The sequence below is a fragment of the Populus euphratica genome, unplaced genomic scaffold (genome assembly GCF_000495115.2).
Source record: "Populus euphratica unplaced genomic scaffold, PopEup_1.0 scaffold67.1, whole genome shotgun sequence".
NCBI classification, from domain to species: Eukaryota; Viridiplantae; Streptophyta; class Magnoliopsida; order Malpighiales; family Salicaceae; genus Populus; species Populus euphratica.
Window position 1 is genome coordinate 492,541 of NW_011499914.1, and position 24,176 is coordinate 516,716.

A 24,176-nucleotide genomic window follows, 5' to 3' on the forward strand; every position below is an offset into this window, starting at 1 on the left:
CCCCCCATCACGGTTTGACATCAAATCGCTTACATATGAATTTTTATTAAGAAAACTATATTCAATGTTCCAATCAATCATTTTATTTTGTGGCCTTTACTTTTTCTTTGTTTATACGCTGTTAGAATAATTGCATAGTTCTAAACTTGATTCGAGAATAAATCTAAGTCTAAGATAAGTTGTGAGTTGTATGGATTAAGATGGATCGACTAAAACTTATTTTTATTCGGAGAAACATTTAAAACTGTGTTCTAGGGGAAAAAAAACAGTTTTTTTCCACTAGCCCACTTTAAATCACGTCCCAGATCAATAGATTATGGATTTGACTTGTCATATCTTGAACTTGCCAGGCCAGCTACTATAACAGTGGACAATTGCGTTCTCACTATATTCGCCTTCAAAGGGAAGGAAGGAAGCATATCTTGGAAAGCTAATGTTTTTGGATGATTACAGATCACTGAATCTCACTATCTCGAGGACTTGAACTGGATTGGGTATTTTGGTGTTTGGTGAGATGCTCCGAGGAAAATATCAGGCTCGCCGGATGTCGATGATCGATGCGGTGTTAACAGTTGATGACTTTTTTCTTTTCAAAGTAAACAGTTCTTAATTTGTCAGGAACAAAGAAGAAAGTGGGAACTTATCATCGTCTATGATTTAGTGTTCAATGGTGGGGATCGATCAATCACTCATTGTCTGGCTTGATATCTCATGCATGACTCTACATTTCATCACCGGTTTTTCTCCTCCACCATTCACTGCATCATCAGCAGCAGCTTCCACTACGAAATCCAATAGTTTTTGTTTGAGAAAAAAGAAAAAGGAAACAGAAAATTTGGACTGCACTCAAGACTTGATGAAGAATAGTCTGTGCAAAAACAGTGTGAGTGTGATGGGAGAGTTAATCAGCTTGTTCGTCCATGTTTGATCAAGTTTAGTCTCCAGGCTGCAATGAAAATATATAAGATTTTTGCTAAGAAGCTCTTAATTATATATTTTGAAGCAAGCGTGGAGAATTCCCTTGCTTAGCTTCACTACCATCATAGTTTGACATCAAATCGTTTATCTATGATTAAATTGCACATGCATTATACTTAAATTGTGCTATTAATTCTTTTCTTCATGAAAAGTTACATGCCATTAACAAGAGAAAAGGAAACAGAAATTTAAATTTGTTTGCTGGGTCTATGCTCTAATTAGGTTTAGTTATGTGTGCTTCTATTTATTTCTATAAATTCTATGTATTGGCCAAGTAAAAAAAAAAAATCACAGTGCATAAATTTATTTTAGAAAATAACATATATTTGAATTTGTTAGGACAAAGTGCAACAAGACAAAAACAAGAAAAGTTATCACTTATCACGACAATGGCATTGCCGCTACAACAATTGTGGCATTGATGTTGCCGCAAGAAGTTAAATTTGCAGCACCGATGCCAAAACTTTTAAAATTTCAAACAATGCCACAACTTATAGATGAAAACAAAAAAATAGGTGATGTAAATCTCTGGATAATGTTGCAAGGAACTCTCAACAAAGTAAATAATAACTTGAAAAATTGACAATTAGATATAATAGCATCGTAATATAGAAATAATTTTAAAAAAAAACTTGGATTTAGAAATAACTTTATATCTAAGAATTATAAATACATGAATAATACTACAAAGTCAATCAATTTTTGATAATTTAGTATATGATTTTTATCCCTTCAAAAAAATATTGTTTTGTCACAAACAAGTAAAGAAAAAACTGACATTTATTTTTTAACTTATTATCAGAATTTGTAGTTAAAAAAACATAATATAGTTTCCTTTAACTAACCCTAATAGATTCATTTTGGGTTACAAGTTAAAAGGCTTAAACTAGTAATTAATTAATAGGTCAGTATAATTTCAAATTAAAAATAATTATTCAACATTAAATAAACAAATAAACTAAAATAATAAAAATAAATTCTTCATGCTAAAATTTCTTCATATAGCCCTACTCTTTAATTTTTGTATATTTTTAGCAGATTTCAATCCTAACTTCAAATAAATCATCTTCTCTCGTCTAGATAAATTAATGAACCTATAATATACACTTGAAATTATTAAGATATCTAGTTTTCATCTCAATTTCAATAGCAACGAAACTCCACTTGTAACTCTAGATATGTTTCAAATAATATATAAAAATTTAGTTTGATATATTTAATAATATTCATCTATTTACTTCAAATCTCTAAAATAATATGTTTATGAGATTCATTTGACTTAAAAATTTGCCAAAATACAGTTGTATATATGTTCCTACTATTTCCATATAAAATTTCAACTTGATTTAATATATAATTTGAAATATATATATATATAATCTCATAAAATTAGCCAATAAATATTTTAAAATTAAATTTTAACATAATTTACCTTGTACCATCGGATCTCTCTATATCTATGTCTATATGAACATAAAAGTAATTTGCTTGAATGGCAAAGAGGGACCATGCAACAAGAATAGGAATAGGAATAGGAATAAGAATAGGAATAATAGGACCATGCAACAAGAATAAGAATAAGAATAATAGGGACCATGCAATAAAACTAATCTTATTGCTTTAAGAAAAACAAAACCGTGGGCAAAAAGGGACCAATGCAATAATATCAATCCTATTATTATTTTTTAAATAAAAATAAAACCATAGGTGAAGAAAAACCATGCAAATTATGTTATAATTTAATTGAGAATATTATTTGATAATTGGATAGCCTATAAACTGAAAGATAAAGGGAAGTGGATCATCATATTTTCTTCAATATAAATCAATCTGTTTCCAGTTTTGTGTCTTAAAAATTATTGTTATTCTTTGTTGTTGTTGAATTGAATAAGAAAACATACAATTTATTAGCTTTCCAAGTGTATCTACATTAGTAATATGAGGAGAGCAGCGGCCATCAAAAATAGTGCAGCAAAGGTCACCAGGGAGCATGGGGCTGCCAAAGGGGTCATGTTGCAAGAGATGGAATTGTTTGGGAAGAGAGAACCAAATAGTGAAATATTTTGGGTACTAAAGAGGAATTTTCGAAGGTTTGGGGACTTTTAAATTAAACGACATGATATGAATAAATAATAGTATAAAAAATTTAACCCAAATTCAATAATACTAAAGAAAAAAAAAAGATATTTTTAAGAAATTATTATATCAGTTACTACTACCAAAAAACTATTTGATATTGTTATTAAACTCGATCTTGTTAATATTAAATTTTTCTAAGCTGATTTTTTATCTAATCCTAATTTAAAATTAACCTAGTGGGAGTTGTGTTGTTATGATCTAACTGACTTGATAGGTTCAATGATATCCTAAATAATCAATAAAAAAACATGGTTTGGTTTTTAAAAATAATCAAGGTGATTTTTTTTAATATTAAAATAGTAGCATATTAGATCAATTTGGAATTTATAGCTTAACATGTCAAACCCCCAACCCGGATAATTGATTCCACTAAATTTAACAAAAATTTTAAAAATTATTTTTTACTTAATAATATGATAATAAAAAATTAACGTTCATATAATTGAGCTCTAGCTAAATATTGGAATATTTGTGAGACTGTGATCACCTTAAAGAAAGAAAATAAAATATATTATAAAGATTGATTCAAAATCAATTAAATATTGAAAGAAAAGATTGATAAAAAAAGCTAAAAATATTTCAATAAAAAAAAACAAAATTGAAAGATGGAATTAAAAAGAAAAAGAAGAAGAAGCTATTAGACATTGTTATTAAACCAGACTCGATGGAACAACTTTGAAACCTCCCAACTCAACTCCTTATCTAGCCAAGTCTAAAATTAATCTGCATAAAAGTTGATATTCTATGACTCAGTTGACTTAGCGGGTCCAAAAGTAATATGAGTAACCATTAATAACGTGATTTGACTTTAAAAAGAAAATTTAAGATGATATTTTTTTTTTCATATTAAAATGGTGATACATTGATTCAACTTGAGCTTTGCTACTTAACTTGCAAAACTCGAGACCCAGATCATGAATTCCACTGGGTTTAAAAAAAGATTTATAAACTATTTTTTTATTTAATAATATGATAACAAAAATAGATGCTTACAAAAATTGAATATCAACTAAATACAATAATATTTATTTGAGACTACGATAACATCATAAAAAAATAAAAAAAAATATGATGACCAATTCAAAATTAATAAAATATTAAATGATAAAATTGAAAGAAGATAATTTGAAAAGTAGAATTATTTATAAAAAAAAGAAAATTAAAATTTGAAATGTAATTTTTTTTAAAACAATTGAAAAAGAAAAAAACAAAAACAAAATTGAGATGTTTCATTATTCAAATGAATAATAAAGCCTTATAATATTTTCCATTTTTTTTTAAAGTAGAGAGAGTAACTAGATCCTTGACATTCACTACGCTACACCTTGAGTCATAATAGTTAAACATAAAAAAAATAATGTATAAATATTATATTTTATGGAAGAAAAAACATGTAATCATAAACACAAATTTTGATGTATATTTAAGGAAATATTTTTTAAATATTCAGATATTTTATGAAAGAAAAAACATGTAATCATAAACACAAATTTTGATGTATATTCAAGGAAATATTTTTTAAATATTCAGATATTTTATAAAAGAAAAAACATGTAATCATAAACACAAATTTTGATGCATATTCAAGGAAATATTTTTTAAATATTCAGATATTGATGTATTAGATGACATATTATTTTTAAATATTTAAAAGGCAATATAATAAATAGACCTAGCCGTTCCTGATTCCTATAAAATTTTTAATTTAGGTTACGAAACCGTAATAAATCTTTATAAAACAAATCAAATTATATTATAAAATTTAATTTTTAACTAACAAAATATTCAAGAAAAAAAAATATTTAATTCAAAAAATAAAGACAAACAAATAATATAAATTAACTCAAGTAAATTTACAAACTCACAATTTAAATTATAAAAAAAATAAAAAAAATACATCACATACCACCTAAAAATAAAGCCCTTATCAAGATAATTCTAATAGTACATGTAAATGTCACCTTCAAAGAAAGCCACACATGCTGCCGCATCATGATGACATCTCCCACATGTTGTCATATCTATTACATGTGCTAGCCATTCTTTTATTTTTCTTTTCACTTTAGTTCTGTCTGAAAAAAAGGAGAGGGCTGAAGTTTGTGACTTCTTCAAATCTGGCCCTTAATTCTCTAATTGTTTTAAATTAGTAAAACTAGAATTTATTTTACTAAATTGAGCATCAACCGCATGCAAAAAAAAATCTTTGATAATATGATAAACATATAAAATAAAATAAAATAAGTCATAAAGTTTAATTTAAAAAAAAAAACTTCAAAGGATGAATTTAAAAAAGAAAAGAAAGGGGGCCACTGTTGAAATCCACAGCCACTCTTCCCTTTTCTTTTACTTTATTCCTTGTTTGATCAAAAAAGTGCCCGAAAGTTTGTGACTTCTTTAAACCCAATTTTAAATCTTCAAAAACTAAAATCTATTTTACTAATTTGATTATCAACCGCTTGCAAAAAAAAAAAAATCTCAGTACCACAATAAATATATAAAAAACAAATCATAACATTTAATTTTAAGAAAACACAACTTCAAACAATAATTAAAAAAAATGATTAAGAAAAGTCAAAAGAAAAGGGATCAGCGTTGAAATGCAATGAACATTAGTCTCAACAGTGAAAACGCATTCTCTTTGAATTTTTTGTAAATATATTATGGATTGGAGAGAACTCAGGCATGTGTTTGGATGAGGAAAAACAGCATAGCAGATCCCATGGCTGTGTTTGGATGACAGGAAATTAATTTCATTTGATCTTTAAGCCTTTCTTATATGTAGAGTAGATTCCGCCTTGACTGGTTATTTATGATTTTTTTTTGTTAATTGATTTATATTTATTGATAATAATGAAGCCAAATTGTAAGAATTAAGGATGGAAATAAGAAAACCTCTGTTATGGTATTAAATTACATGAAAGAGAAGTGATTGGAAAATTGTCGCCATTTACTATTAATGAACAACCCATTCTTGCACATGCTCCTACGAGAGCACGTGTGCTTCTGCGAGTCCTGAGAGTTTCGATCCTGAGGTTTGCAGTTACAATGGCCATCCTGAGTTTCTTGAAAGGCAAAGGACTACCATTATTTAGCAACAGGCGCCATTTTATTCCCGGGAAGGATGATGGGAGGCTTTGCCAAGAAGTTGCAGAAGAAGATCGCCAAGAGCGATGGCAAAATTTGATCTGATGTATGATATTGCCATGCCGACATGCTGATTGTTGACAGATATTGTAGAAACTAACTTGGACATAAAAATTTCTTAACATTCAGAAGCGGATCTTCAAATATGAAGAGAATGATTTAAAGGCTTAAGAAGTTCCAAAACACAATCTTACAACCAGAGGCTGCTCTCTCTCTATCTCAAAACAAATTTACATAAGCAGGCAGCCTGCAAATAATCAGAGAGCAAGGGGGCAATCCTGACTACTAGGTATCTTCCTTGCGTCGTTTATCAGAAGAACTCCCATGTTTATGGCGCTTGCGAGAGCCTTCTTCCCTGTCCCTGGAGCTCCTTTTGTGAGTGCGCTCCTCCCTGTCTCTCAGCTTTTTGTGGGAGGGTTCTTCCATATCCACAGGGCTCCTTTTCTCATAGTGTTCTTCCCTGTCTAAAGAGCCCCTTTTGTGATGGTAACCACCCCTCTCTGGTGAGATTCTTCTGTGAGAGCGCTCTGATCTATCCATTGAGCTGCCTTTGTGGCGGTGTTCTTCTTTTTCAACAGAATGCCTTTCACCGTAGTGCTCTTCCTTGTCCCTATAGCTCCTTATGTTAGAGGATTCCTCAGCCTCCTTATATATGGTACTCCTCCTGTAAGAACTTTCTTCCTTATCTCTGGAGCTCTGTTTTCTTCTAGGGGGTGATGGGGCCTAAGACAACAGAATGAGGAACGAAAAGAAAATTATCCCATTTCTGTATTTAAGTTTTCTGATGCGAATCTAATTATTCTTGCATAGAAGATTCAAAGTGCCTTTTCCTTTGACCACTGATAACATAGATAATCCATACAATAAATCAAATACAACAAAACTGTAAAAATCAGCAGCTCCAATAACATTGACTAGAAAGAAAGCAAAAGGTATATGCTTAATCATGCATATCAACAAGACTCATACAACATATCACGAGGAACAATACCTCATAGTGAGACATATATCTTCCCTCTGGTGGAGGAGGAATGCCAAGCCTCTTCAAATCATCATAAGGAATTGTTTGACTGCATGGTGGAAGAGTGTAAACCATTAACATCACGAGAGCATAGTACAATTTTCATCATATAAGCATGAAATTCAGCTTTCCCAACAACCTTGAACCATCTCAATATTTCACCAAATTAATCCTTTTTTGCTCACATCCAGCTTGAAGCACAATGTCCATCAATACAAGGGAGCAATTAATAATGGATATGCAACTAGTAGTTGATGTCTAGATCCAATTGTGAAACCAGAAAGCAGAAGAACCCAAATGCAATTCAGTATGCATGTTGTAGTCATGTTGATCACCCAACAAATCGACCCTCATTGAATCCAACATCAGGGCACGTTGGTTTCTAACAACAAGCAGACCTTGTTTCCAAGAGACTGGTCAAGTTAAAGCACGGCTCAAGCTTGAATTGGGCATGACCTATATAGATTGCGGTCCCAGCATGGAGGCTGGAAGGACTGGCTCAAGGTTTCCATCTTTGAAAGCAGTCTGATGACTGAAAATCTGCTAGTATTAACTTCTATCATGATGCATGAATTGCTAAAATCTATAAGAACAGCAATATGAGTGTCTTTGCAAACATATCGATGGAGATTCTGCTGACAATACATTGATCAATATATCGTTCCATGTATGTTAAAATTATTCAAAATCCCAGAAAATTACTAGAATCCACTTGTTTTACAGGAATACGAATGGCATTCCTTCATATGGAAATCCTCAAAAAGGATTATGAAGGAGAGTTCAAAACAAATGAAAAATAAAACCATGTGTTGATTTTAAAACCATATGAAGCAAGGAACTAAAGTACCTATCAACTTTGAGTTCCCAAGAAAAATTAACATTCATTGTTCATCTTCTCATATTAAAAAACCACAAACTGGTGCTTTCCATGCTCTCCCATTCCATGCCATACCACTCAATGCAGTTATATAATATGGGGAAACAGTATATGACCAAACTTGGAAAATAACTAAATCCGAGTTACCAACCAAAGATGATAGATGAAAACAATTTGAACAGTGCATAATTATTCATAGGATCACAAAACAATAAGCTTATCTAATAATTCAATGCAGAAAATAAAACACTGAACAGCACATACAGAGGAGCTCGAAATGGCCTTTCTCGGCCCCCAAATCGAAGCTGTCCAGACTCCTTTCTACCACCAAGGCCACCTCCTATCACAAATGAAGAGAAAAACAATATAGAATCCTTTATATGTTTGATCTTATGCAACAAAACTCTGCAAGCAAAGTAAATATCCAACTAACCTAACCTTCTCGGTATCCACCCAGGCATCAAATGTTGCCTATTATAGTCAACTATGATTTCAGAGTCATCAATATAAGAATGCTGCGCATCCTACATAGCATAAACAACAAAACAAACATCACACATTACATCAACTTCTTTCAATACAAACCCACTTTAACAACCTAATTTACTATGGCAAGATAATGTAAAGCAAAACAGAACAACACATCAAAGTTCTAGCTCAAGACTAAATATAAAACCTTGTATGCACGGCGCATCTCCCTTTCAGTTTCAAATTCAACAAAAGCATAACCTCTTGATGCACCAGTCACTGCAAAATGAAACCAATAACATAAAACGAAAACCCCATCAAAACAAAAGAACCCACAATCAATTATCATTTAAAACATCAAGACCAAGCCAATATCACAAACAAAACAAGAGAGATAGAAAGAAAAACCCATAACAGCAAAGGAAACCCAATACGAAAAAACAGTCAAAAAAACAGTTTTCAACATTACCAATGTGTCTAACCAATCTCAAGTTCTTCACTTTACCATACTTGCTCATTGCCTGAGAATGAAAACACAATTAACAACTAAAAAAATAAAAAATATATCTAAATTCTATGAAAAACATACAATATTCCACCTTCCTAAGCGTATCTTCTGTAGTGAGATGTGAGAGACGCCCAACAAAGATAGTGCAGTAAGGGTCACCAATGGCCTTCGGATCTCCAAAAGGGTCATCTGAAAAAGATGGAATTGCTTATGGAAAGAAAAAGGAGAAATTGTGTGGACGAAAGTGAAATTTAGTGTCTACTTACAGAGACCGGCGGAGGCACAGAGAAGCGCACGGTAAACAGCGTTATCGTGAGGAGCAGTGTCGGTTCCGTCAATGCTACCAGCTTGAATTGGGTGGTATGTCTCTGCATAGAACACTGAGTTTATGCTGCGTCCACTCATCTGCTATGGCTACTCTCTCTTTCCCTCTCCTTTTTTTTTCCCTTCACCTATGTCCACTTTGTGTTTCGGTTCCGGGGTTGGGGGTTTTCGTGGTTTGGAAAACATCATATTAGTCCCTTAACTATATATATATACCCTTTCATTTTGAGTCCTTCAACTATTGATATTTTCAATTAGATCCTCCATCTCTTTTATTGTCTCAATTGTATCCTTCAGTTAAAATATTTAACATTATAACTAGTTTTTTTATAAAAAAAAATTATAAATTTATTAAAATAATAATGTTTTATATTTTTAAAAAATATATATTTTTATTTTAAAATAATTTAAAATAAATACGAAAAAACAATTTAAAACAAAAATAATTTATTTTGAAGCGCGTAGTCAACACACCCTTGAACCGTTGAGGGTTTGGTACTCTCTAATTTAATTTTCTAGTTGCGCCTCTCCATCTAACACCTTCTTGTCTTGCCGGCTGCTGCCTGTTGCTTGCTGACATCTACAAGGCTAAAGCCCCTTCAGTTTCTGCTCCTAGTTTTTAACGAAAAACAATACAAGAACCAAACATAAAACAAGCAAGAATGTTGTCAATTAGATCAATCTTTAGACCACATATAAGACTAAATTCTATCACTCTCTCCTCATTAAGTTATTCATCCTCTTCAGCTGCAGCAATTCAAGCTGAAAAAACTATCAAAGATGGTCCAAGAAATGATTGGACACGTGAAGAAATCAAGGATGTTTATGACTCTCCTCTTCTTGATCTCCTCTTTCATGGGGTTAGATCTTTTTACTCAGTAATGTAGAAAAACAGGGTGTTTATTATTTTAGTTAATTGTTGTTGTCTTGTTTTGTTTTGTCAGGCTCAAGTTCATAGATATGCTCATAATTTTAGAGAGGTTCAGCAATGTACTTTGCTTTCCATAAAGACTGGTGGGTGCAGTGAGGATTGTTCTTATTGTCCTCAATCTTCAAGGTATGATACTGGAGTCAAGGCTCAGAGGCTTATGACTAAAGAAACTGTTATGGAGGCTGCTAAAAGGGTGTGTTTCTTTTCTTTTCTTTTTCTTATTTAATCCCCTTTTTTATTTTTATTTTTATTTTTATGTTGTTTAGGTTCATAAGAATCTTGAGGCAGTTAGACACTTTCTGTTGCTGATGGCATTTGTGCTAAAACAATTTATTCTTTATCTCATATTTTGGTTATTATGTGATTCAATTATCTTGCAAATTCTGAAAACCTGCCCACATTTAGATGGCTTCCTTAACGCAGCTTCATAATTGATTGATTTGGCTTGCATACCTCCTGGTTGACGTCATTCTTAAATCCTTTCTGTGTTTTCCCCTTGTTAATTGCGGTACTAGAATTGAACAATTCTCGTCATCAGAAATGCACTAGAAGGCAAGTTGTTTGCTTATATGATTACCTTTGGTGTTCATTATAAGTTTCATGATTATGCTAGAACTTCACTTATCCAAGCAGCTGAAAAATAAAGGTTACACCTCAAGAAATGAACTCTCATTGTTCTTCATGCAATTTTGTTGTTTGGCAAATTGATTGAATGTTGCTATTGGATAATCACCTGCTGATTAGTTGAATTTCTTCCCTCCCTTCGAGCTGATAGCCCCTATACTGATCACTGTAGTTTTATCTGATCAAGTTCATGTTTAGTGTAGCAGGATGCTTCTTTTCTTTACTTGCTTGTTTGTTTGTTTGTTTGTATGATTTAGAACCTTCTGTATCCTTTTCAGGCAAAAGAGGCTGGCAGCACTCGTTTTTGCATGGGTGCTGCTTGGAGAGACACAATAGGAAGGAAGGCGAACTTTAACCAGATCTTAGATTATGTGAAAGACATCAGGTAATGAATGCATCATTTATGGAAGAAATATATCAAAGCAAGGCATCTTGCGTAAGTTAGAAAACAGATTTTCAAACAGCACACAATATTACAGTGCAAAGGTTATTTCCTAACCATGTTCCTACTGAAGTGGGGTACCAAGAGAGGGAATTTGGAGAAATTTCTACACCTTGAGCTTTTCTAAATGAGTCAGCCACTTATGGCCAAGCTAATGCATTTAGGGTCTTTAGAGCAGCCACTTCATGCAAAGTGCTATCATAGCTCCTTTTCTCTCTAATGCTTAGTCTGTGACTGAAATGTCTGGTGCCTATCAGGGATATGGGCATGGAGGTTTGCTGTACCTTGGGCATGCTAGAGAAGCAGCAGGCTGTAGAACTGAAGAAGGCTGGTCTTACAGCTTATAACCATAATCTTGATACCTCAAGAGAATATTACCCAAACATCATCACTACAAGATCCTATGACGAACGCTTGGAAACCCTTGAACATGTCCGTGAAGCAGGAATTAGTGTCTGCTCAGGTGATTGAATCAGCTTTTCCTGCTATCTCCTTTCTTCTTAAGTAGATTTTTGAAGAACAAAATCCAATTCATTGTAAAAGAAGAGGAAATATTTAAATTGATGGATTTCTGTGGAGTTCATAGTGAAGATAGAGAAGAATTGCAATTTGAATATAAAGAAGACAGTTTAGTTGGTATCTTTTGTTTTTCATGCTTGCCATCTTAAGTCTTTCAGTTGTATCATAATACAAGTTTAACTTGATATATGAATAGGGTAAATTTGGAAATTTGATCCAATTTAAGATGCCTTTGATGGAAGTTTGGGGCTTGTTTTGATTCAGAGTGAATCCTTACCTTAAGGTTATGCAACAGCATATTCTTCTTAAATGTCAGACAAGAATTCCTTTCACGATGGCACAGGCAAATGCTTATCATGGAATCTTGTCTATTTTTCTGTTAATAGGAGGCATAATAGGGCTTGGAGAAGCAGAGGAAGACCGAGTTGGTTTATTGCATACGTTGGCAACCCTCCCTACTCACCCAGAGAGTGTTCCAATCAATGCATTAGTTTCAGTGAAAGGCACACCTTTACAGGAACAAAAGGTACCTCTTATTCCTGTTTCTTACAAGTTCAGTTTGGTGGTGGTTATAATAATTATTATGATTGGGCCTAATCATTTTCTGCAGATTTTCAATATATCTTTGTTCTTCAAATTCGGTTCCCTAACTACTGATAGATGGAAACTGGAAGCCATATTTTATATGAAGTAAACTATTAAAACCGTAGGCAATTGCCCAAAACTACTACATCTTTGTGAAGTTATGAACTGATTGCAGCTTTAGTTGCAAAATGAGAAGGCAGTAATATTAACTTACTCAAAATCTCTATTCAAAAAGTACTATAATGACAGAATAACAGGTTTTCTAACCATGTTATTGCATTCATTGACTCTCAATTAATTATCTGTTGCTGCATTACTTGTCAAAACCCATGTTGGTATATTTTATCAATCACCTTTTGACGCTGGCCTTGTTTTAGTTCTAGATCTCATAATATTCTTCATATTCTTCAACCTCTTTTTATATACATATGAATTGTTGGTTAAAATATAATCACTGGTTCGGATCATGTTTATTCAATTAGCTTATTATATGGCCTGGAGTATCTAGGTGATATCACTAGAAAATGATTGTTGGCCCACCTAGCTTCAACTTTCAAGTGAAGGTTCATATTTCTGATAACAGATAACGAAGGTTTTTAAAGGGGCTTTCTGAATTTAGCATCAATTTCTTTGAAGCTTAATAGATTTCATGTTTTCTGCTTCTTGTTCAGCCAGTTGAAATATGGGAGATGATTCGAATGATTGGCACAGCACGTATTGTAATGCCGAAAGCAATGGTCAGATTATCAGCCGGGAGAGTTCGTTTCTCAATGTCTGAGCAGGCTCTTTGCTTTCTTGCTGGTGCCAATTCTATCTTCACTGGCGAGAAGCTACTGACAACACCTAACAACGATTATGATGCTGATCAACTTATGTTCAAGGTTCTCGGTTTGATTCCAAAAGCTCCCAGTTTCTCTGGAGAGGAAGAGAAGGCTTGTGAAGCAGAACAATGTCAGGAAGCAGTTTCTAGTTCAGGTTGAAATTACTAGTTAGAAGGGCGTCTATATCCAAATTAGTCCAGGGTTATTGCTTTAATAGATTCCTTTTTTCCTTGGATAAAATTCTCTCACTCATGGCACGCAACAGATTTGGATTAGTATTGCATTGTTATTGCTTTAATTGTATCCAATTTTTCTTATGTTTTTTTCCCTCCAACTTGAAGGGGCCACATCTTTCATTAAAGTGAAAATATGCCAATATCTATGGAATATTATATAGAACCATAAGAAATTCTTCTCTTTTTGTAAGAAAACATAGAAGCTCTCGAAATTGTATCCCATGTGTTTGTTCTAGTTTTTGTGTCTAACCATGATTCTTCGCATGAATGATTCCGGTCCATTGAATGTAATTATTCTCTTTTAAATTCAATAATAAAGTATAAAAACTAGGTGAGCGAAAAGAATTCGCATCATGCTGACATAGAAACCAAACTGCACTTATGAAATTAAATTTGATGACAAGTCCAGAACTTGAATTAGTTGATGTTCATGCTATTGAACAATATTGCATGTGAACAGGAGGGAGGAGAGTTTGCTTAAATATACCGTAATCAAAGCAGCACAAATTCAATGCCAACCAATGTTGGTTTTTATCCTAAATTGACAGAATTGTTTTCAAACGTAGACAATAGCTATACAACAAAAAAGAGTAACACTTCTAAGTTTAAGAACCCAGAACTACCATTTGGCTGGACAGAGATGTCAAATTTTTTCATGGGGCTGGAATTTCTGTTACCAAAAAAAAAAATCGTATATCCCACATGACCCTATCGGAAAGAATCCTATCGCCCACCTTTTGTACTTGAAACGGAGTCACCAACAGTCAAAAACACATGTTCTCCCAATACCATATTTACGGCAGGGAGGCCTTCAATGGCATCAACAGTTATCTGCAGAGAAGGATGTACAAGTTCATTAAACAAGAGCTAACTAAAATCTAAGTGTTTATCTTCAATGATTCGTAGAAATAGAATATACACGGGTTAAAGATCAAAACCTTTCCATCTCCAAGTTGAAATTCAGATTTCAAATTAGAATGATCCCTTGATAGCAAGTAAGTTTCTAGACCATGGACAGATTTTGTATTTCCTGAAACCACTGATTAATAGTAAGAGAGGGAATGGATAGGAGAGATGCCTAGAAGAGGGGTGGGGGGGGAGGAAGAGAGAGAGACGGACCTCCATACAACGAAAGAATGGCATCAGATTTGAAAACTAGTGCCGGCCTTGCCAGATATATGGTGAAGGACAGCTTGGAAATGTCATGGAAACTCTCCTCACCAAGTACAACCTGCAATTTCATTCATAAAAACATGCCAGAGAGAAATTACTGGAAACAACACCAACAGTCTCTTGAAAATCCTGATAAAAAAACCTTCGTTCTGAAAATACAGCTATCAATACTGCACAAAACATATTTCGGGACTTGATGTCCTGCATTGCCCTACAAAATAGTTCCTAGTCTGGTAAGCCATGGGTTTTGGATTGTTCGATCAATACATCAGGGCTGACTGCCCGCCATATGTAAATTCCAGGACTAACAAGAATCCAGAACAAATCAAACAAGGGTAACAACCTCAGCAAGCCTTGGAAGCAGTAGGTCCATGCAATGGCATTTAAAATCTAAGTCAATTTTAAGTTGGACTTGTATATCGATGAAAGCACTTCAAGCCCTAGGCCAATGAATTATGTTATGCGAGCTCACCTTGCTCCAGCATGTGAATGGGATTTCAAAGTGGAGCAATGTGCATTCCAAAGTAATGACGTTTCCAAACTGAACATGAACTTAACTTAGAAGTACAAAAGAAACAAAAAACCCTCAAACTAAAACATGAAAAAGGGAAGTTTTTTTTTTTTTTCCATAGCAACTTACTGCATGTGGTGGCATAAATGTAGAAGAAAGCAATGGGGAACCAATTGCATCCCTAATATAGAGTTCCTGCGAATAAAAAATGCAACTTCAGTTATGAAGCATTTGAATTGAAAGCACTTAAATATCACACTGATGCAACAGAGTGCTTGGTTTATAACTACTCGTAGGATATAGTTTTTCAGCTTTAAAATACTTAAGACCACTAGGATGATATAGCTTTTCATATGATGGATAAATAATAAACTTCACACAATGCACACTCAAAAGATCATAGAGATTAAAATCTAATGTCATTAACAATCCTATCAACAATCTATTATTTAGCCATTTGAGCATGGAAGCGGAGATGGAAAAAAATTATAAAGCTTAAAAATTGAGCCCAAGACAAATTAGATTTCAAAACCCAACAATAACTACTTAGTAATATTCATGAAACTAATATGTAGATAATAGAACACACGAGGAAGAAGGATTTTATGCAAGCATTACCTGTGAATTCAAGACCTGCTGGGAGATTGATTTATCTTCATCCAGAGATTCAAAGTAAACCTCGACTGCATCTGTAGGTTCAAGTCCAGTTTTTTTCCTCAATTTCTGAATTCTATTCACAACCTGCAATTGACAGACAATCCAGTCATCAAGCATCACACATCATTTAACCAGTGTCAGTCCACAAAGCAACTTCCTTTAATCAATGAATTAAAGAAAAGGTAAGAAGGTTTCCATTTTAAAATCAGAATATGATGAAAAGGACATGGTAAGCAAAGAATTTCAGAGAAAGCAACTTCCTTTAATCAATGAATTAAAGAAAAGGTAATAGAGTTCCCACTTAAAAATCAGAATATGATGAAAAGGTCATGGTGAGCAAAGAATTTCAGAGACACAAAATGCTACACGTGATGTAATAAATTTGACAAACAATTTCATATCCTTTTCAAATAAAATAAATTTCTAGTAATGCAAGATACATGAAACTTCTATAATTCTGTTCCTGAAAATGATTGAAATGAGTAATCACATATACTGACTGCCTATTTGAGAGATACCTCACGAGCAACACCAGCCTCGTATAATGACTCATCCAGACGCAAATCTAATATTACCAAAACATCACCTGAAACATTGGATACAAAACCTTGAATCATGCACCTATAACATATAATATCAAAAAAGAATTGCATTTCTAGTTCCTACCATCTCCAGCAGCATCAACCTCCCTATCTGTCAAACCATCAGGGCATTTGAATTCCCGAACAACCTGAGAACTCATGAGAATGTGTAAATCACTAAATTGGCACAACAGTGATGAAAATAAATCAACAAAACCAAACTAGAATCTAAAAACTCCATCCAGTTGGGGACTCAAGCTTAGTTGAGTTGAATTTCAAGACCAAACTGAGAGATTTTAACAACAATCAACTTGACGTGGCTAACATCCTGCATAGGGGATAACCAAAACATGGGCACCGCCATTACTAGTTTATATAGTCCACCGTCCACCAATAACTTCAAAAGTTCATTCATCCAAACAAGACAAAGATTAAGGAGTTGCAAGAGAAAAAAATGGGGGAAGCAAATGAAAATTTTCCTCTGCAACTAACTCTAGCAGCAAAACCATTCCATCTCATAAAGATTGTTGTAATATGTAAAATGACAAACTGTTCAACATCCCATGATCTTTCCAAGAAACACACCTAGGTTTTTTCATCAGCAAATCACATTGCACAAAAGTAACTACCATTTCATCAGCAGGGCAATAACTCCTTTGCCAAATATATGGATGCGTGATAACATAGAAATATAAATTAACACAACAAGAAAAGAAGCACCTTAATATCAGACAGTTTCAGAAAATGTGAAGCAATGGTAACTTCTCCAGCTTTCTCAAATTCCAAAATATCTATCTGAGACATTGCTTTAACTTCCTTGGCAACAACCCCCATAGATTTTCCAAGTCGCTTACCTAACACGCTGAAAGAGAATAACCAAAAATCAATTACACAAGCACAGGAAAGTACAAAAAACTTCGGAAGGACATAACAAGGCATACCTAAACTCAGGCTCGGCACGCAAAGAAGCATATTTCAGAGTATCGTTACATGGAATAAGAGATCTCACATTGAGTTCCTCGAGCACATACTATCATGCAAACAGAATCCACAACTCATAAAACAGTTAGAATACAAATAACAGACATCAAATAACCAAGAGAATGAACTTAAGCAAGAAAAAATTAGCAATTTTGGTAGAAGATGAGCTTAAAGAAAAACATGTATTTGATTGGCTAAATCATGTAATGACACAGTGATATGGATAGTTTAGGAATGGAGCACAAACCTCCTTCAATTTTCCAGCTATGTCATCAAGAAAGTCCACATCAGGATGAACTACAATCATCTCCCTGCAGTTTATAAAGAGGAATATAATGAAAACAATGAGGTAAGGAATGAACAAGAGGCAGTTGAAAGTAAATGCATAAGTATATAACTAAAAGGACAGATGAGTGACGGATGAGCTTATAGGAGTACCTTAATGGCGATTTAAGAGGCTTGTTGTGCCGTTCACGGATATTGCGTGCAAGATCAATAATTGTCATCATTCTTGCAACACTCTGTTCAATCCGTTCATTCCTCTACAGTGGCAATAAATATAATATCATTGTTTCAAAAGATGATCATTTTAAAGAGAGGGGAAAAGACTGTAAAATTGTATAAATGTTAATATAAATCAAACAGAGCTTAGGCCCTTAAATTGAAGAGGAACCAAACTTTATGGTTAAAAGCTTGCCAAAATTAGTTGGAAATTTTACTAAAAAAATGGTCCAAAAATAAATATAAGTTCGAAAACATGGGGCATAGTTTTTCTTAGAAAAAATCATGAATCTTGCATTCTCCAAATTCATAATAAATTCCACAATTTGAGTTGATGATGCCTCGATGTTCAGCATGACCAAAGATTGCCAGCCTAGAAACCATAAAGATGTTCAAAAAGTTAATCTACTAAACAAAATGAGCTTGCTGCAACAGAGATTATAAATACCTCCCCCTCTACTTGAGGAAAGCTGCAATAGTGAATACTTTCCTCTGATCCAGTACAAACTCTCCGCATATTTTGATACAGACCTTCTGAAAAGAAAGGTGTGAATGGCGCCATCACCTTACATGATATTAAAAGCACCTGAAAACCAATAACATTTAATGCAAATCACAGTCAATGAGGGCATCTTATCAAAACAATCAGGCAACCTAATAAACAGTGAATAACAATAATTGGTAAAAGATTCGCCAAAGAATGCCTTTGAAGCAGCACCACGCATTGGTGTTCAAATGTGAAAAGTAGGCAAGGGTTTCATAATTTTTTGAGGACTAGTGTGGTGGACAAAAAAAGTTATTCCAAGAAGTAAACCACAATGAGGGATTTATTACTTTTTATTTTAGAACCTGCACTGGATATGACTCAGCATCAACAAAAACAACTGATAACATTTTAAAGCAGAGATAATAACACTTAATTGGATTTTATTCATGGTATGATTGGTGACAAAGCATCTTGAAAAATTGTAAGCTTATCCCAGGGTTCACCATGAAGCATTGACAAGTGGTACTACATATGTTTCCAAGACGGAAGAAGAGTTAATGAATCAAGTACTCAATTACAAGCTTGTGAGCTTTGAAAAGAAACGCATGTAACCTTTAAGAATATAACTAGAAAAGGAAACTGCAATGTTGAGAAGAGAACTGAGAAGGTGTGAAATGAACTCAAGAAGAGAACCTACTTCAAATCAGATGATTGCAAACCTTCTATACAAGATGCATATCCACATCCAAAGAATTCCAACAAACAATTAGGTTTAATGAAAAACTGTTCTGCACATGCAGAGTATCAATCATAAAGCAGGCACTAGCTTGTAATGAAACAACTAAAAAGAGGAACTCTGCCACCTATGCTAAACAAGATGAAAATGTGAGCAATTTTGGTTGTCATAACACAAAATAGAAATTAGCATCAATTAAAATCATACATTGTATAAAGTTGATAGAGCTGTTCGGCAGTCTTCTTCCCCAGTACGACCTTTTAATCTTTTGCGGTTGAATCGCACATAAATATTTGTAAGGTTGTCAAGAAACTTCAAGAGATAAGGTACCACCTGCAAAAGATGTATTTGGAAAGATATGTATAAATGCTATAAGACATTAATTGATTCTTTTATCTCCATGTGCCATATGAGCTTTTTCAAGTTCTAAACCATATTCCATGTATATTCAAAGTAAGATTGAGTTTTAAAGCATATTTTATAAGATGAGTTAATTCTTCATCTTCAAGTTCCAATCTATATACACTCAAAGAAAACCCAAAGACTAACAGCAAAGTAATGGTTTAAAAACAGCTAACCGTGTAAAGGCGGTATGCATTCATTTCTTGGTGAACAAAATGAACAAGACTCTGGGTAGCTGAGTTTATCCACTGATCAAGCACATTGGATGAACCTTGAAGAGTTGCAGCGTCAATAGGAGTAAATGGTGCAAGCCCTTCAACCTCAAGCCTCTTTGCATTCTGTACAAGGAACCGGTAAGCATTGTACCACGGGAGGAACACGTCTTTGACCTGGATAGAAATAAAATGATTGATTATGATAAGAGCCAAGACAACATAAAAGCAAAACATAAATTAAGATATTTGATATAAGAGAAGATGAGAGTAAAGAAATTCCCTAAATCCAAAAAAGTTTGAGATACTCACAACACTAAAAACACCTTCCTTTTTGAAACGCAAGGTCTCTGCACGCACAACTGGAGAGTTTATCAGGTATAATCGTAATGCATCCTGCACAGCAGCCATCCATAAAGCTTGGTAAGAAAGACACAAAGGTCTAATAAAAACCACAGAAACAGGTACAAGCAAATTGCTGGCCATAAAGAAAACACCTTTTATTTTAAAAGATGGATAATTAACACTTTATAGAAAGAACCTGTGCAATTTTATTTTGAAAGAAACTAATTAACATGTTCTAAAAAGAACTTACAGCTCCATAATCATTAATGACTTCCATAGGTGATGGATAATTTTTCAAACTTTTACTCATCTTCTTTCCATCCTCAGCCAGGACAAGTCCATTGCAAATGAGATTCCTAAATGCAGGCTTCCCAAATAATGCAGTCGAAAGTACCATGAGAGTATAGAACCTGCAATACAAAATAAATATCCATGATCCGACTTGCTCAGTCTTCTGAATAACCGTTGTTGCCCAAGTGACTGGCATGGAAACATGAACCTCGCTCCCCATGCATATTGAAATTCCCAAGCAATCAAGAAAATTTTGCGCCAGAAAATATGATATATGGAAGGAAAAAAAACATACAAGTGAAACTTTCAAAAAAAAAATATTTCACCAGAAAGATTTTAAGGACTTTTTTCTTCTTTGGTGGAGAAAGAACCCCAAGGAAATCATATTAAGTTGTTTACTTAGACATAAATGAAATATTTCCATGAATTAGAAGAGACTGTATCTTCTTATGTACTTCAATTTTACTGTGCTTGGTACAGACTCAATGTAATTTGCTTGAAGAAATTGCTATTAAAACTCAAATATGTAAGTGATTATGAAGTATCTAAAACTAAGGAACCAACCATCCACGAGTTTGATCTAGCCCTTCAGCCACAAAATGCCCAGGAAAATTTTTCTCAAAAAGTTCAACATTCTCAAATGGGTAATGGATATAAGCATAAGGCATCGACCCACTCTCAAACCAACAATCAAATACCTGCAGAAATTAAAACATTGAATCAAAAGATAAGCAAACTACGTATAAAATATATTCAATAATGCATATAAAATAATATCCAAAATGTGGTCATTTAGTCAAATGAAAAACTCTGCAGTAATACATCAGAGGGCATAACAATGAAGATTCAAGTTCAAATCCAGCCCAGCTACATTAAGAACCAAAAAGTGTGGGAAGCATGCATTCATGGACTATTTTCTAGGCGAGAAAAGTGAACAAACAAACTAAAATTCTCAGGGCAATGGTGGAAGTTAAAAGCAAGTCAAGACAGTATTTTCAAAACCAATTCAGAATTAACCCAAGTCCTCCCCTTGCTTCAGTGAGAACAAAAATATGTAAAGCATGCAAGCCACTCCTATTTAGTCAAGACAAATGAACAGAGTGAAATTATTGAAACAGAATTGAAGTTAAAATGAAGACAGGTACAACACTTTTAAACTGATTCAGAGTTGGAGGCAAAGCAATATAATTGCTTCCCAAATTTTACAAAACCTATTCAAATATACTGCATAATCAATGGGTAGAAACTAGAAAGGGATATACTTTCATTAAAAATGCAATGTTGTCAAGAGGTTCGACTTTTGGAATAACAGCTACAATCATCCGGGAAAAAAAAAAAAAAAAACAGGCGAGGATTCTATTAAAAAGCCCAGATCCAGTAGCTTACATCCTCAACACGTCGAAGTACACCAAATTCAGGACCTCGACTGGATGGGATTGTGATGTGATCAATATTATGACGATGCAGATCAAACACCTGCAAGATGAAAAAAATTCAGTAAGTCATGTATCTTTATAGCTAACAGTATTCACATGAATATGCACAGCCACAAGCTGGATAAGCATTATGCACAACCACAAGCTGGATAACAGCTGAAAGGAATGCAGCCCATATGATCACTAGGTGATAGATAGCTGTTAATAAGGTCATGGAATCATACTAACTGCATGATCAAAATATAGCCATAAGATGGCACCAAAAAGAATGTGTCTGTCAGTATAGCCATAAGTCACTAACACAACCAATCCACGGAGGATAATAAACTCAAGTAAAGGAAAGAAAAGAGTTGACCTGCATCAACCAAGAGGGGAGAGAGAGAGAGAGATCATACCTTAACACCAGAAAGCTTCTCAAGTTTAGCAATAGAATCCATGACTATTACTTCCTCACCATCATCACTCATCCACACAGGTAGAGGAGTGCCCCAAAATCGACTTCTACTAACTGCCCAGTCTCTAGCATTTTCAAGCCAGTTGTGAAACCGTTTCTCCTGTTATATTTTTCCAAGAAAAGAAAAGAAATAAGACCAAAACTTCAACATTGCATGAAAACACAGTTTATCATTTCTGATTGAGCACAATATCATAAAGACAGTCACTTTCAATACTTGTCAAGATCCAAATCTTCAAAGCAAGTCGAGGTTACAGCCATTAATATTGGAAGTCAAAACACTCGTGGTCAACCAATTAGCGAAGATCACAGAAAAACATGATTCCCAGAGAAATGAAAATTTTTCAATCTGCACACCATAGTTTAAGACTGAGTCCATGAAAAAGAAAATGCACAACACACCACCAAATTGTTACATTCATCTGACCCATATCTAATGTTTGGATGATCTGGCAGATCTATAAATTGGCAAGCGGTAACTACAGAAAAAAGCATTAAACTCCTGCACTCAGTTCCAATCAAACATAGCAGCATGCAGAAATTGACCACATAAGAAAAATTTATACAAGTTAACTTATCCTCATTTGAGCATGCTTCCACTCTCTCACTAAACTTAAGCCACCATGATTTTCAGCAGGGCTGAACTTCAGATGGTTCTCTCTTAACCATCAAGCACTGCTATCTACAAGGGAACACCAATTACATTTCCAAAGACCAAATATATAATTTTCATCTAACTAATACCAGGTCTAGATCACGGTAAGGTGCAACAAAGAGTATGCCACTGTACTTAATATGTGGCAAATGGGTATAGGCTTGGTCTGTCTGCATTTAGATCAAAGGTAACCCTCACAGCATCACAGGGCTCACCTATACAAAGCATGTGTGATTCGGATGCTGGGACATCACTAAAAAGCTTCAAAACTTACACTTTTGTCACCTCTTCAAATATTAGATATTAATTTCATTTCATTGAAGCAAATTAGAATTAATAAAGATTTTTAGCTTTTCCTTCCCTTTGTTTCTTCATCTCAAGCCTTCTTTGATCATGTACAGCAACAAGCTTCACATTGAATCATCAATTTATAAGGATTCAAAACTTGCACTATCACAAGTTGGGAGAGAGCAAAAGCAACACTAATTGCTATGCAACACCTCAGATCACAATTACAAACAAAATATCTCACCTATTATAAGGCTCAAGTACAAAGAATCTTATCACTTGCTCAAGTTCACTACTTAGCATGTAAAACTAAGAATTTGGGTTGAGGACTCTGCCAGTAGACTTTGCAATAGCATAGCACATCATAAGCTCTCGTTTTTAATGTGCATGTGGTCCATGTTACAGAATTAGATCTGTTACCCTGCTTGCATGTCCCTCTAACTACACAGGCTTTCACTTCTGGAGGGATCGCATTCCTCTCACCAGATTGAGGTGCCGTTTGTTTACGCGGCTGCGGCTGCGTTTTAATTAAAACGCAGTTTGCAGCCGTTTGGTAAAGAAAAAAATCAGTTTACTGTATATGGGTCCCACGTAATTTTTACGTTTAAAACACAGTTAATGAAAAGCAGATAAATGCTGCTTTTCATTCACTGTGCACGTTAATTGCACTGTTCAGTGAACAGTGCAATTAACATGAACAGTGCAATTCACTTGCACTGTTCACGTGAACAGTGCAAGTGAATTGCACTGTTCACGTGAACAGTGCAAGTGAATTGCACTGTTCACGTGAACAGTGCAAGTGAATTGCACTGTTCATGTTAATTGCACTGTTCACTGAACAGTGCAATT

At 34.0% G+C, this 24,176-nt stretch overlaps 4 protein-coding genes across 5 annotated transcripts in view; 1 reads left to right on the forward strand and 3 right to left on the reverse strand.

The window, feature by feature from the left end:
* LOC105134368 (4-coumarate--CoA ligase-like 9) overlaps positions 1-536 on the reverse strand; it is a 5,144-nt gene extending 4,608 nt beyond the window's left edge. Inside the window, exons 1-2 of the mRNA XM_011038753.1 lie at positions 469-536; positions 415-428 (exon numbers count right to left, since the gene is read on the reverse strand). The gene's annotated coding sequence lies outside the window, so the exon portion shown is untranslated. The remainder of the gene's footprint in view (positions 1-414; positions 429-468) is intronic.
* Positions 537-6,351: 5,815 nt separating this feature from the next.
* LOC105134370 (RNA-binding (RRM/RBD/RNP motifs) family protein) lies at positions 6,352-9,602 on the reverse strand. The gene is made up of 8 exons (XM_011038755.1): positions 9,402-9,602; positions 9,227-9,324; positions 9,097-9,148; positions 8,836-8,906; positions 8,593-8,683; positions 8,424-8,499; positions 7,253-7,331; positions 6,352-6,984 (listed from the first exon to the last, which is right to left on the reverse strand). The coding sequence occupies exons 1-8, from the start codon at positions 9,538-9,540 to the stop codon at positions 6,547-6,549; spliced, it is 1,044 nt and encodes a 347-aa protein (XP_011037057.1). The 5' UTR covers positions 9,541-9,602; the 3' UTR covers positions 6,352-6,546.
* A 366-nt stretch (positions 9,603-9,968) lies between these two features.
* Positions 9,969-13,702, forward strand: LOC105134371 (biotin synthase). Its single transcript, XM_011038756.1, has 6 exons — positions 9,969-10,319; positions 10,404-10,583; positions 11,293-11,399; positions 11,714-11,919; positions 12,362-12,501; positions 13,232-13,702. The coding sequence occupies exons 1-6, from the start codon at positions 10,122-10,124 to the stop codon at positions 13,538-13,540; spliced, it is 1,140 nt and encodes a 379-aa protein (XP_011037058.1). The 5' UTR covers positions 9,969-10,121; the 3' UTR covers positions 13,541-13,702.
* Positions 13,703-13,983: 281 nt separating this feature from the next.
* The window catches only part of LOC105134372 (probable isoleucine--tRNA ligase, cytoplasmic), a 15,253-nt gene continuing 5,060 nt past the window's right edge, over positions 13,984-24,176 (reverse strand). Inside the window, exons 9-27 of one of the 2 annotated variants that reach the window (XM_011038758.1) lie at positions 22,326-22,484; positions 21,881-21,970; positions 21,059-21,192; positions 20,454-20,613; positions 20,171-20,254; positions 19,823-20,035; positions 19,452-19,577; positions 18,470-18,607; positions 17,959-18,062; positions 17,768-17,831; positions 17,481-17,569; positions 17,260-17,401; positions 16,625-16,688; positions 16,477-16,544; positions 15,920-16,042; positions 15,431-15,496; positions 14,737-14,848; positions 14,556-14,647; positions 13,984-14,448 (exon numbers count right to left, since the gene is read on the reverse strand). In XM_011038758.1, the coding sequence (XP_011037060.1) occupies positions 14,341-14,448; positions 14,556-14,647; positions 14,737-14,848; positions 15,431-15,496; positions 15,920-16,042; positions 16,477-16,544; positions 16,625-16,688; positions 17,260-17,401; positions 17,481-17,569; positions 17,768-17,831; positions 17,959-18,062; positions 18,470-18,607; positions 19,452-19,577; positions 19,823-20,035; positions 20,171-20,254; positions 20,454-20,613; positions 21,059-21,192; positions 21,881-21,970; positions 22,326-22,484 (2,136 nt within the window). In that variant the 3' untranslated portion in view covers positions 13,984-14,340. Of the gene's footprint in view, positions 14,449-14,555; positions 14,657-14,736; positions 14,849-15,430; positions 15,497-15,919; positions 16,043-16,476; positions 16,545-16,624; positions 16,689-17,259; positions 17,402-17,480; positions 17,570-17,767; positions 17,832-17,958; positions 18,063-18,469; positions 18,608-19,451; positions 19,578-19,822; positions 20,036-20,170; positions 20,255-20,453; positions 20,614-21,058; positions 21,193-21,880; positions 21,971-22,325; positions 22,485-24,176 lie in introns of both variants that reach the window. The other variant, XM_011038757.1, reaches the window with a different exon arrangement.